This window comes from Salmo salar, chromosome 09 (genome assembly GCF_965601325.2).
Source record: "Salmo salar chromosome 09, fSalSal1, whole genome shotgun sequence".
Classification (NCBI taxonomy): domain Eukaryota; kingdom Metazoa; phylum Chordata; class Actinopteri; order Salmoniformes; family Salmonidae; genus Salmo; species Salmo salar.
Window position 1 is genome coordinate 88,306,834 of NC_138299.1, and position 12,808 is coordinate 88,319,641.

The 12,808-nt window shown below is 46.9% G+C and overlaps 1 protein-coding gene across 8 annotated transcripts in view; it reads left to right on the top strand.

The window, feature by feature from the left end:
* mbnl3 (muscleblind-like splicing regulator 3) overlaps positions 1–12,808 on the top strand; it is a 75,325-nt gene that overhangs the window by 16,403 nt on the left and 46,114 nt on the right. For 6 of the 8 annotated variants that reach the window (XM_045724109.2, XM_014212976.3, XM_045724106.2 and 3 more), the window contains one exon: positions 6,295–7,671. In XM_045724109.2, the coding sequence (XP_045580065.1) occupies positions 7,489–7,671 (183 nt within the window). In that variant the 5' untranslated portion in view covers positions 6,295–7,488. The remainder of the gene's footprint in view (positions 1–6,294; positions 7,672–12,808) is intronic. The other 2 variants (XM_082956030.1, XM_082956031.1) reach the window with 2 other exon arrangements.

Sequence of the window (12,808 nt, forward strand, 5' to 3'; positions counted from 1 at the left end):
TACTCCTCCCCTCTTTTACTCCTCCCCGCTTTTACTCCTCTCCTCTTTTACTCCTCTCCTCTTTTACTCCTCTCTTCTTTTACTCCTCTCCTCCCCTCTTTTACTCCTCCCCTCTTTACTCCTCTCCTCCCCTCTTTACTCCTCTCCTCTTTACTCCTCTCCTCTCCTCTTTTACTCCTCCTCTTTTACTCCTCTCCTCTTTTACTCCTCCTCTTTACTTCTCTCTTCCCCTCTTTTACTCCTCTCCTCCCCTCTTTTACTCCTCCCCTCTTTTACTCCTCCCCGCTTTTACTCCTCTCCTCTTTTACTCCTCTCCTCTTTTACTCCTCTCTTCTTTTACTCCTCTCCTCCCCTCTTTTACTCCTCTCCTCTTTACTCCTCTCCTCCCCTCTTTACTGCTTTCCGCCCTTTCTCCTCTCTCCATTTCTTCTTCTCCTGTTTTCTCCTGCTCTGCAGCGCCTCACTCCTCACAGTCACTCAGCCGCTGGAGCAATTAGACCTCAATTCAAATTCAGACTTGTAGTAATGCTATCTGCATTTATACAGCATGCTGCTGGAAAGGGGTTGGATATGTGGCTTATGTACTTATGTTCAATAATTCAACACTGTTGTCCTGATTGGTTCCCTGGTGTGCTGGCTGGGTGAATTGAGGGAATCAGGAGCCCAGTCAGTGGCTGCTATTTTAGATGTGACACCACCTCCAGACTTGTCTGGTACTGAAGGTATAGTTCGTTCTCTGCTTTACTGTACTCCGTTACTTAATTTGCTTATGGATGAATAATATCACAGAGTCACAGAGTACCTTCTGTTCCTGCTTCAGGAAGGTTGGCTGCAGTATGGATCCTGAATGAATGCCGTTGTGAGTCTGGGCCAGAGCCAGTTTCCACTCTGTAACAGCCTATCAACTGCTCAGGTGGAAACTGTGCAGCCATTCTGTGTCTACTGCGGAAAGCCAGCCAGGTAGCAGTCAAGAGTCAGCTCATGTTCCCTTTCTGTTGTGGGATTTGATGATGTTAGCTGCAGCGTTGCTGAGCAAGGATGCATGCACCCTGAGGGAGGGAGGTGTGGAAACACTGCGTAAGCATGGGGCTCCTGACTGTGGCTGACCTGGGCCTGAATGCAGGATAGGCAGGGCTGAGGGAACAGCCTGTGCCCCAGAGTAATTTCTCCATCGATCAGTAGCTAGAATGATAGGAAGAGGAGGAGGGAGAGATGAAGCGACAGACCAGCAGGATGAGAGGTGGAGGAGGAGGGGGAGACAGACCAGCAGGATGAGAGGTGGAGGAGGAGGGGGAGACAGACAAGCAGGATGAGAGGTGGAGACAGACAAGCAGGATGAGAGGTGGAGAAGGAGGGGGAGACAGACCAGCAGGATGAGAGGTGGAGAAGGAGGGGGAGACAGACCAGCAGGATGAGAGGTGGAGGAGAGAGAGACAGACCAGCAAGATGAGAGGTGGAGGAGGAGGGAGAGACAGACCAGCAAGATGAGAGGTGGAGGAGGAGGGAGAGACAGACCAGCAGGATGAGAGGTGGAGGAGGGAGAGATGAAGCGACAGACCGGCAGGATGAGAGGTGGAGAAGGAGGGGGAGACAGACCAGCAGGATGAGAGGTGGAGGAGGAGGGAGAGACGGACCAGCAGGATGAGAGGAGGAGGAGGAGGGGGAGACAGACCAGCAGGATGGGAGGGAGAGACAGACCAGCAGGATGGGAGGGGGAGGGGGAGACAGACCAGCAGGATGAGAGGTGGAGGAGGAGGGAGAGACAGACCAGCAGGATGAGAGGTGGAGGTGGAGGGAGAGACAGACCAGCAGGATGAGAGGTGGAGGAGGAGGGGAGAGACAGACCAGCAGGATGAGAGGTGGAGGAGGAGGGAGAGACAGACCAGCAGGATGAGAGGTGGAGGAGGAGGGAGAGACAGACCAGCAGGATGAGAGGTGGAGGAGGGAGAGACAGACCAGCAGGATGAGAGGTGGAGGAGGAGGGAGAGGGGGAGAGACAGCCAAGCATGCCTAAGCAATCAATCTTACCCTCTCATCTCTCAAACATTTTTTTGCGAGTGTGTGCCTTTGTTCTTGTGTCTGAAAGTGTTTTAATACTGCAGTGGGCTAAATCAGAGTCACACCAAGTGTTTCTCTATAGTGGTGTTGGAAAAGGTACCCAAATATCATACTTGAATAAAAGTAAAGATACTTTAATAGAAAATTACTCAAGTAAAAGTGAAAGTCACCCAGTAAAATACTACTTGAGTAAAAGTTTTAAATATACTTAAGAATCGAAAATAAATCTAATTGCCGAAAAATACATAAGTATCAAAAGTAAAAGTATAAATCATTTAAAAATCCTTATATTAAGCAAACTAGACAGACTCATTTTCTTGTTTTTGTAATTTATGGATAGCCAGGGGCACACTCCAACACTCAGACTTAATTTACAAACAAAGCATGTGTGTTTAGTGAGTCCGCCAGATCAGAGGCAGTAGGGATGACCAGGGATGTTCTCTGTTTAGTGAGTCCGCCAGATCAGAGGCAGTAGGGACGACCAGGGATGTTCTCTTGATAAGTGTGTGAATGGACCATTTTCCTGTCCTGCTAAGCGTTCAAAATGTAACGAGTACTTTTGGCTGTCACTTTTGGTTGTCACTTTACACCACTGCTCTGTAGTATTAAACACATCTACTTTGAAACAAAAGTATCCACCTCACACACATGGTTATGGGCTTAGAAAAAGAAAATACCTGTACCATGTCAGATATAGAGTTGACATGTATTACATTTTGAGTTTGCAGCCCAATTTTAGAACATAGAAACTCCGGAATTTTGACTGTCTTTAAAAATGTTGATTAATTATGAAATTGTGAAAAATATGAATAACATTCCACCCATGAGGCCACTAGAGGATGATTTGATCATTTGTCTGCAGGAAAGTACTGCAATTCGAGCGCTTGGGACTATAAGACATAGCCGTGTGCTATTCAATGTTCTCTACCTATACAGTACTCTAAGTACTCTACCCCAATTCATATTGATAAGTTCAAATGAATACAAGATAAAAACACCAATCAAACCAATGAGGGTTCTGAACTTTAAAGCCAATTATCTCAGAATCATCATTTTGCAGATAGAAGCTTGTAGTCCCAAGCTTTCAAATGCCCACCTCTCCCCATTCTCTCTCGCTCTCTCGCTCTCTCCACCGCAGTACTCTCCTTATGGGCTTTCTGTCTGCACACTCTCATACACACAGAGACACTCTCATACACACAGAGACACTCCCACTGCTCCTTCCATCTGTCTGTCGCTATGTGACATGCGGACCGATAATATCTGCCCCAATCCCTTCTCCTTTCCTTTCACCTCTCTTTTATTCCTGTCTCCTTCATGTTATGTATTCACCTCTCTCTTTTATTCCTGTCTCCTTCATGTTATGTATTCACCTCTCTCTTTTATTCCTGTCTCCTTCATGTTATGTATTCACCTCTCTCTTTTATTCCTGTCTCCTTCATGTTATGTATTCACCTCTCTCTTTTATTCCTGTCTCCTTCATGTTATGTATTCACCTCTCTCTTTTATTCCTGTCTCCTTCATGTTATGTATTCACCTCTCTCTTTTATTCCTGTCTCCTTCATGTTATGTATTCACCTCTCTCTTTTATTCCTGTCTCCTTCATGTTATGTATTCACCTCTCTCTTTTATTCCTGTCTCCTTCATGTTATGTATTCACCTCTCTCTTTTATTCCTGTCTCCTTCATGTTATGTATTCACCTCTCTCTTTTATTCCTGTCTCCTTCATGTTATGTATTCACCTCTCTCTTTTATTCCTGTCTCCTTCATGTTATGTATTCACCTCTCTCTTTTATTCCTGTCTCCTTCATGTTATGTATTCACCTCTCTCTTTTATTCCTGTCTCCTTCATGTTATGTATTCACCTCTCTCTTTTATTCCTGTCTCCTTCATGTTATGTATTCACCTCTCTCTTTTATTCCTGTCTCCTTCATGTTATGTATTCACCTCTCTCTTTTATTCCTGTCTCCTTCATGTTATGTATTCACCTCTCTCTTTTATTCCTGTCTCCTTCATGTTATGTATTCACCTCTCTCTTTTATTCCTGTCTCCTTCATGTTATGTATTCACCTCTCTCTTTTATTCCTGTCTCCTTCATGTTATGTATTCACCTCTCTCTTTTATTCCTGTCTCCTTCATGTTATGTATTCACCTCTCTCTTTTATTCCTGTCTCCTTCATGTTATGTATTCACCTCTCTCTTTTATTCCTGTCTCCTTCATGTTATGTATTCACCTCTCTCTTTTATTCCTGTCTCCTTCATGTTATGTATTCACCTCTCTCTTTTATTCCTGTCTCCTTCATGTTATGTATTCACCTCTCTCTTTTATTCCTGTCTCCTTCATGTTATGTATTCACCTCTCTCTTTTATTCCTGTCTCCTTCATGTTATGTATTCACCTCTCTCTTTTATTCCTGTCTCCTTCATGTTATGTATTCACCTCTCTCTTTTATTCCTGTCTCCTTCATGTTATGTATTCACCTCTCTCTTTTATTCCTGTCTCCTTCATGTTATGTATTCACCTCTCTCTTTTATTCCTGTCTCCTTCATGTTATGTATTCACCTCTCTCTTTTATTCCTGTCTCCTTCATGTTATGTATTCACCTCTCTCTTTTATTCCTGTCTCCTTCATGTTATGTATTCACCTCTCTCATGTCTACAGTCAACCATGGTACACGTTCTAGTTAATAGTACCCAGTTCCTAATGTTTGCACAGTGTCACTCATTGACTTATACCAGGTGATGTGGGTTACTGTGGGGCTTCTATGTGAGTTTATTAGGATGTACCCCTTATTTATCAAGTCATTCACTATTAATGACTATATACACTGAGTGTACAAAACATTAAGCTTCCGAATACACCCACCCCACACTTTTGCCCTCAGAATAGCCTCAATTCATTGGGGCATGGACTCTACAAGGTGTCGAAAGACAATCACTTTCACCAGATTTTGTCCTTGTTATATTAAGCCCCCCATCCGTCGCTCACACTTAACCCTACCTTACCACACCTCACTGGGAGAAATACAGTAACAACCTCTCCTCTCATCCCTCTCTTTCTCCCTCTCTGGAAGTCAGACATTGCAGTGATGCCCTCGGTTTGAGCAGGACACAGGTGCACACACACTTCAGAATCAGACATTCTTTATTCTCCTCTTTAAATCCTGGCATGGGGCGGCAGGTAGCTAGTGGTTAGAGTGTTGGACCAGTAACTGAAAGGTTGCTCGATCAAATCCCCAAGCCGGCAAGGTAAAAATCTGTCGTTCTGCTCCTGAACAAGGCCATCATTGTAAATAAGAATTTGTTCTTACTTGCCTAGTTAAATAAAGATTAAATAAAAAATAAATGAGGCTCAGACATGACAGGCTGTGCCAGAGGAAAGAGGTAGGCAGGCAGGGAGGAAGGGAGGAACAAGGATGGATGGGTGGGGGGGGTCGATATGCAACCTCTATCCTCATTGGCAAGCCACTTTCTTTGCCTGCCTACAAGGCTCATGCTGATTGGCTGTGGCCTCACTCTGCACAACAGCTACAGTTGTGGAGAAATGCTCTTTCTCTCTTTTCCTCGTCACTCCCTTCCCCTCTATATATTGATAACTGTGTGCGACGGCAGCGGACAGACTGCGGGTGGGGATCGGCAGTTTCAGCCGGCCAGCCTGTGGCGGTTCAAGGATACTCATTTTCAGCACATATCGCAGCATGATTCATGTCGAGTTGGTCAATTACTTTCAGCTCTGCAAAGCTCATGTGACTTAAAGGGACATCTCTTTCTTGCTAGCTTTCTCTTCGTTCCCTCCCTCTTTCTCCCTCCCTCCCTCTATCCCTCCATCCCTCCCTCTATCCCTCTATCCCACCCTCCCTCTATCACTCCCTCCCTTTATCCCTCCCTTTATCCCTCCCTCTACCTCCTTGTATCTCTTAATTAAGACATTGCTTGCCCTTTCCTGTGCATTGCAGACTCCCATTGCAGCCTCCTTACTAGCCTCCCTCTCCGTCTGCTCTGCTCGATCTGTGTGTCTCTCTTTCACCTCATGACCTCATCACCCAGATAGACTCTATAGGTTTCTGTTGTAAGTTGACAATGTAGGTTGGATACTAATGCAGTTATGTTCTTCTTTCAGGATGCCTGCTTTTCCTGGAACTCTTTTCTGCAATAGATTTTTTACTTTATTTAATTGTATTATTTTAAACCAACTGCTGACTAATTTTGATCATCTGTCTCTTCTTGTGACCTAAAGACAGGTTTTTACGGCAAGGGCAGCCACATGAAGAGGTCAATGAAGAGGATGACGAAGACGGAAGGATAAACTACAAGAGACAGCCAGGGAAGGAAGAAACGTGGAGAAGGAGGGATGAGAAAGAGACTAAAATAAGAGGAGGAAGTGGAACTCCAAAGTGCCTAAGAAGACTGTGAGTGGGTGCCTGGCATTCTGGTCTGGTCCAGTGCTGTTAGTGCTGTGGGAGTGTTTGGCTGGCTGGTGGCCTGCTGCTGCTGCTGTGTACTGCTGCTGTCTGCATAGGACAGGCTCCTGGCCTTGCTAGGTGAGAGTAGAGCAAAGCACAGCACTGTGTGTGTGTGAGTGTGTGTTTATTTGTGTGTGTGTTTGGCCTTGAATGAGGCTATATGTGACCCTGACAGCCAGCGAGTCATCCATCCTGCTGCTGATCTGCAATCCGCCCACCTCCCCCCAGCCTCCACCTCCCCTCAGCCTCCACCTCCCCAAATACTCCACCTCCCCCCAGCCGCCATCTCCCCTCAGCCTCCACCTCCCCAAATTCTCCATCTCGTCCCAGCCTCCACCTCCCACAGCCTCCACTTCGTCATCAATACAAGGACACTGGTCGATAAGCTTCTGCTTTTTTATCTTTCCCTTTTTCTAAACAGCCTGACCAGCCATACTAATCGCTACAGAAGCCGTGTGGTTTTGGGATTTCTGTCTGAAGAACGGAGTGACCAGCGCGAGCAAGACAGAGACAGACAGACTGACGGACATAAGAAGAGGAAGCTGTCATTGGAAGGCCTCTCTCTAGGACAATGCCTGTCTGAACTACATATCTCAGCATGCCAGAGTGAGGTGCCCCAATTTCCTCCTTTTTCTATGAGACAGAGCTGGCCTCTGCTCACCTCTAGCTCTAAGAACTCATCCCATCGTCAGTGGATCAGGGATCTGCACCTTACCCAAGAATACCCACTACTCCAGCCTCCATACCCAGAAACTCAAAGTCATTTCAAAGGACCAGTTTATTCATTGTATCCAGTATAACTAAGTATTTTTTTTATTTCACACACTCATCTCCTCGTCTTGCCAAGGAGTTTCCAATTTATTTTCGTCTGCATCAGTGCATTTTGTTTGTGCACTAAGTCCCGATTGTGTCCAACCCTAGACCCTACTCCCTTATCCACTTGCCCCCTCCTGTCCTGAGGGGCTGTAATGGCAGTCAATATGGGAAGTATGGCCATGGGCCGGGACACTAAGTGGCTGACCCTAGAGGTGTGTCGAGAGTTTCAGAGGGGTACCTGCTCCCGCTCGGACGCTGAGTGTAAGTTCGCCCACCCAGCCAGGAGCTGCCACGTGGACAATGGCCGAGTCATCGCCTGCTTCGACTCACTCAAGGTAACAGTCAGCATCACAAACAACACGCACACACGCACGCACGCACACAGCAGGCACTGTCTGACAATAAGGTAAGGGAAAACACTCTCTCATAACTCTCTCTCTGACACACCACGCAACCAACCTGTAAATCGTTTTTGAAATTCATCAACTAGGCCTGCTAAGGGATTAGTAATAGACAAAAGTTTTTACGTTTTGTGAATGGGTGTACAAAACATGAAGAACACTTGTTCTTTCCATGAAGTAGACTGACCAGGTGAATCCAGATGAAAGCTATGATCCCTTATTGATGTCCCTTGTTAAATCCACTTCAATCAGTGTAGCTCAAGGGGAGGAGGCAGGTTAAATAACTATTTTTAAGCCTTGTGAGACATGGATTGTGTCTGTGTTCAGAGGGTGAATGGGCAAGACAAAAGATTGAAGTGCCTTTGAATGGGGTATGGTAGTAGGTGCCAGGCGCAGTGGTTTGAGTGTGTCAAGAACTGCAACGTTGCTGGGGTTTTAACACTCAACAGTTTCCGTGTGTATCAAGAATGGTCCACCACCCAAAGGACATCCAGCCAACTGGTCTCAACTGTGGGAGGCATTGGAGTCAACCTGGTCCAGCATCCCTGTGGATCACTTAAGTTATTGTAGAGTTCATGCCCCAATGAATTGAGGCTGTTCTGAGGGCAAAAGGGGGTGCAACTCAATATTAGGAAAGTGTTCCTAATGTTTTGTACACTCAGTGTATATTTACATTTAAGTCATTTAGCAGACGCTCTTATCCAGAGCGACTTACAAATTGGTGCATTCACCTTATGATATCCAGTGGAACAACCACTTTACAATAGTGCATCTAAATCTTTAGGGGGGGGGGGGGGGGGGGTAGAAGGATTACTTAATCCTATCCCAGGTATTCCTTAAAGAGGTGGGGTTTCAGGTGTCTCCGGAAGGTGGTGATTGACTCCGCTGTCCTGGCGTCGTGAGGGAGCTTGTTCCACCATAGGGGTGCCAGAGCAGCGAACAGTTTTGACTGGGCTGAGCGGGAACTGTGCTTCCTCAGAGGTAGTGGGGCCAGCAGGCCAGAGGTGGATGAGCGCAGTGCCCTCGTTTGGGTGTAGGGACTGATCAGAGCCTGAAGGTACGGAGGTGCCGTTCCCCTCACGGCTCCGTAGGCAAGCACCATGGTCTTGTATCGGATGCGAACTTCAACTGGAAGCCAGTGGAGTGTGCGGAGGTGCGGGGTGACGTGAGAGAACTTGGGAAGGTTGAACACCAGACGGGCTGCGGTGTTCTGGATGAGTTGTAGGGGTTTAATGGCACAGGCAGGGAGCCCAGCCAGCAGCGAGTTGCAGTAATCCAGACGGGAGATGAAAAGTGCCTGGATTAGGACCTGCGCCGCTTCCTGTGTGAGGCAGGGTCGTACTCTGCGAATGTTGTAGAGCATGAACCTACAGGATTGGGTCACCGCCTTGATGTTAGTGGTGAACGACAGGGTGTTGTCCAGGGTCACGCCAAGGTTCTTAGCACTCTGGGAGGAGGACACAATGGAGTTGTCAACCGTGATGGCGAGATCATGGAACGGGCAGTCCTTCCCAGGGAGGAAAAGCAGCTCCGTCTTGCCGAGGTTCAGCTTGAGGTGGTGATCCGTCATCCACACTGATATGTCTGCCAGACATGCAGAGATGCGATTCGCCACCTGGTTATCAGAAGGGGGAAAGGAGAAGATTAATTGTGTGTCGTCTGCATAGCAATGATAGGAGAGACCATGTGAGGATATGACAGAGCCAAGTGACTTGGTGTATAGCGAGAATAGGAGAGGGCCTAGAACAGAGTCCTGGGGGACACCAGTGGTGAGAGCACGTGGTGCGGAGACAGATTCTCGCCACGCCACCTGGTAGGAGCGACCTGTCAGGTAGGACGCAATCCAAGCGTGGGGCGTGCCGGAGATGCCCAACTCGGAGAGGGTGGAGAGGAGGATCTGGTGGTTCACAGTATCAAAGGCAGCAGATAGGTCTAAAAGGATGAGAGCAGAGGAGAGAGAGTTAGCTTTAGCAGTGCGGAGAGCCTCCGTGACACAGAGAAGAGCAGTCTCAGTTGAATGACCAGTCTTGAAACCTGACGGATTTGGATCAAGAAGGTCATTCTGAGAGAGATAGCAAGAGAGCTGGCCAAGGACGGCACGCTCAAGAGTTTAAGAGAGAAAAAAGAAGGGAAACTGGTCTATAGTTGTTGACATCGGAGGGATCGAGTGTAGGTTTTTTGAGAAGGGGTGCAACTCTCGCTCTCTTGAGGACGGAAGGGACGTATCCAGTGGTCAAGGATGAGTTGATGAACACGATGAGATAAGGGAGAAGGTCTCCGGAAATGGTCTGGAGGAGAGAGGAGGGGATAGGGTCAAGCGGGTAGGTTGTTGGGCGGCCGGCCGTCACAAGTCGCAAGATATCATCTGGAGAGAGAGGGGAGAAAGAGGTCAAAGCATAGGGTAGGGCAATGTGAGCAGGACCAGTGGTAGAAAGTGGACCAGCGGTGTCGTTTGACTTAACAAACGAGGAGCGGATGTCGTCAACCTTCTTTTCAAAATGGTTGACGAAGTCATCCGCAGAGAGGGGGGAGGAGGGGGGGGTGGGGAGGATTCAGGAGGGAGGAGAAGGTGGCAAAGAGCTTCCTAGGGTTAGAGGCAGATGCTTGGAATTTAGAGTGGTAGAAAGTGGCTTTAGCAGCAGAAACAGAAGAGGAAAATGTAGAGAGGAGGGAGTGAAAGGATGCAGGGGAGGACCGAGCCGGCCTGGAGGATAGGGGACATAGAGAGTCAAAGGATGCAGAAAGGGAGGAGAGGAGGGTTGAGGAGGCAGAATCAGGAGATAGGTTGGAGAAGGTTTGAGCAGAGGGAAGAGATGATAGGATGGAAGAGGAGAGAGTAGCGGGAGAGAGAGAGCGAAGGTTGCGACGGCGCAATACCATCCGAGTAGGGGCAGAGTGAGAAGTGTTGGAGGAGAGCGAGAGGGAAAAGGATACAAGGTAGTGGTCGGAGACTTGGAGGGGAGTTGCAATGAGATTAGTGGAAGAACAGCATCTAGTAAAGATGAGATCAAGCGTATTGCCTGCCTTGTGAGTAGGGGGGAAGGTGAGAGGGTGAGGTCAAAAGAGGAGAGGAGTGGAAAGAAGGAGGCAGAGAGGAATGAGTCAAAGGTAGACGTGGGGAGGTTAAAGTCACCCAGAACTGTGAGAGGTGAGCCATCCTCAGGAAAGGAACTTATCAAGGCGTCAAGCTCATTGATGAACTCTCCAAGGGAACCTGGAGGACGATAAATGATAAGGATGTTAAGCTTGAATGGGCTGGCAACTGTGACAGCATGGATTTCAAAGGAGGAGATAGACAGATGGGTCAGGGGAGAAAGAGAGAATGTCCACTTGGGAGAGATGAGGATTCCAGTGCCACCACCCCGCTGGCCAGATGCTCTCGGGGTATGCGAGAACACGTGGTCAGACGAGGAGAGAGCAGTAGGAGTTGCAGTGTTATCTGTGGTAATCCATGTTTCCGTCAGCGCCAAGAAGTCGAGGGACTGGAGGGTAGCATAGGCTGAGATGAACTCTGCCTTGTTGGCCGCAGACCGGCAGTTCCAGAGGCTGCCGGAGACCTGGAACTCCACGTGGGTCGTGCGCGCTGGGACCACCAGGTTAGAGTGGCTGCGGCCACGCGGTGTGAAGCGTTTGTATGGCCTGTGCAGAGGGGAGAGAACAGGGATAGACAGACACATAGTTGACAGGCTACAGAAGAGGCTACGCTAATTCAAAGGAGATTGGAATGACAAGTGGACTACATGTCTCGAATGTTCAGAAAGTTAAGCTTACGTTGCAAAAATCTTATTGACTAAAATTACTAAAATGATACAGAACTGCTGGCTGGTGAAGTAGGCTAGCTAGCAGTGGCTGCGTTGTTGACTTTGTTTGAAAGTGTAGCTGGCTAGGTAACCTCGATAGTTTCAGTACTACACCTTTATCATGATACAAAGGCAACTATGTAGCTAGCTAACATAACACTAATCAAGACGTTCCTTTGTAATGTATTTAGTTTCTACAATGCTGCTCGTCGGTAAAAGTTGGCTAGGTTTGGAAAATGGCATCGCGGGGGACGAAAATAGCTGGCTAGCTAACCTCGATAATTACTCTAAACTACACAATTATCAAACTATCACAAAGACAACTATGTAGCTAGCTCACATTACACTAATCAAATCGTTCCGTTGTAATGTACTAGTTTCTACAGTGCTGCTAGTCGGTAAAGGTTGGCTAGCTAGCAGTGGGTTTGATGTTGACTAGGTGTGTTGACTAAGTCTGGAGAACGGCGTCGCGGCGGACGAAAATAGCTGGCTAGCTAACCTCGATAATTACTCTAAAACTACACAATTATCTAAGATACAAAGACAGCAAAGACAACTATGTAGCTAGCTAAAACAACACTAATCAAATCGTTCCGTTGTAATGTATTAGTTTCTACAGTGCTGCTAGTCGGTAGAAGTTGGCTAGCTAGCAGTGTTGACTAAGTTTGGAGAACGGCGTCGCGGCGGACGAAAATAGCTGGCTAGCTAACCTCGATAATTACTCTAAACTACACAATTATCTTTGATACAAAGACAGCAAAGACAACTATGTAGCTAGCTAAAAATTGCTCAGATCAAACAAATCAAACCGTTGTAATGAAATGTAATATTACCTGCGGAGCGAAGTGCAGCACGACTACTCGCTCCAAACCCTCCTATATTGAAGGGTGGAGTTGACTTGTAAGCTGTGTTAAAAGAATTGTCAAGACCAGGAACTGTTCAGCCACACCCACCCTCTGTGCCGTTCTCCTTGCTATCTATGAATCAGTTCTGAGGTAGAGCTGGGACGATAAACCAAACATTATCCACAACGATCATACTGATCACTTATCGCAGGCATTTTCCTGATATCGTTCATTACGATGAGTAGCCTATACTAGAGAAATGTGAAGTTTGAAGTGAAATGAGTTTGCTAATATGGGTGATTGTTAATAGGACAATTGATGGGTAGTAGTAGTTTAAAATATAATTAAGAAAGTCCACATTAATGTTATAAACATATCTTTCTTTTTATCGTTATTGCATCAATTCAGGTAATTTATCCCTTTACT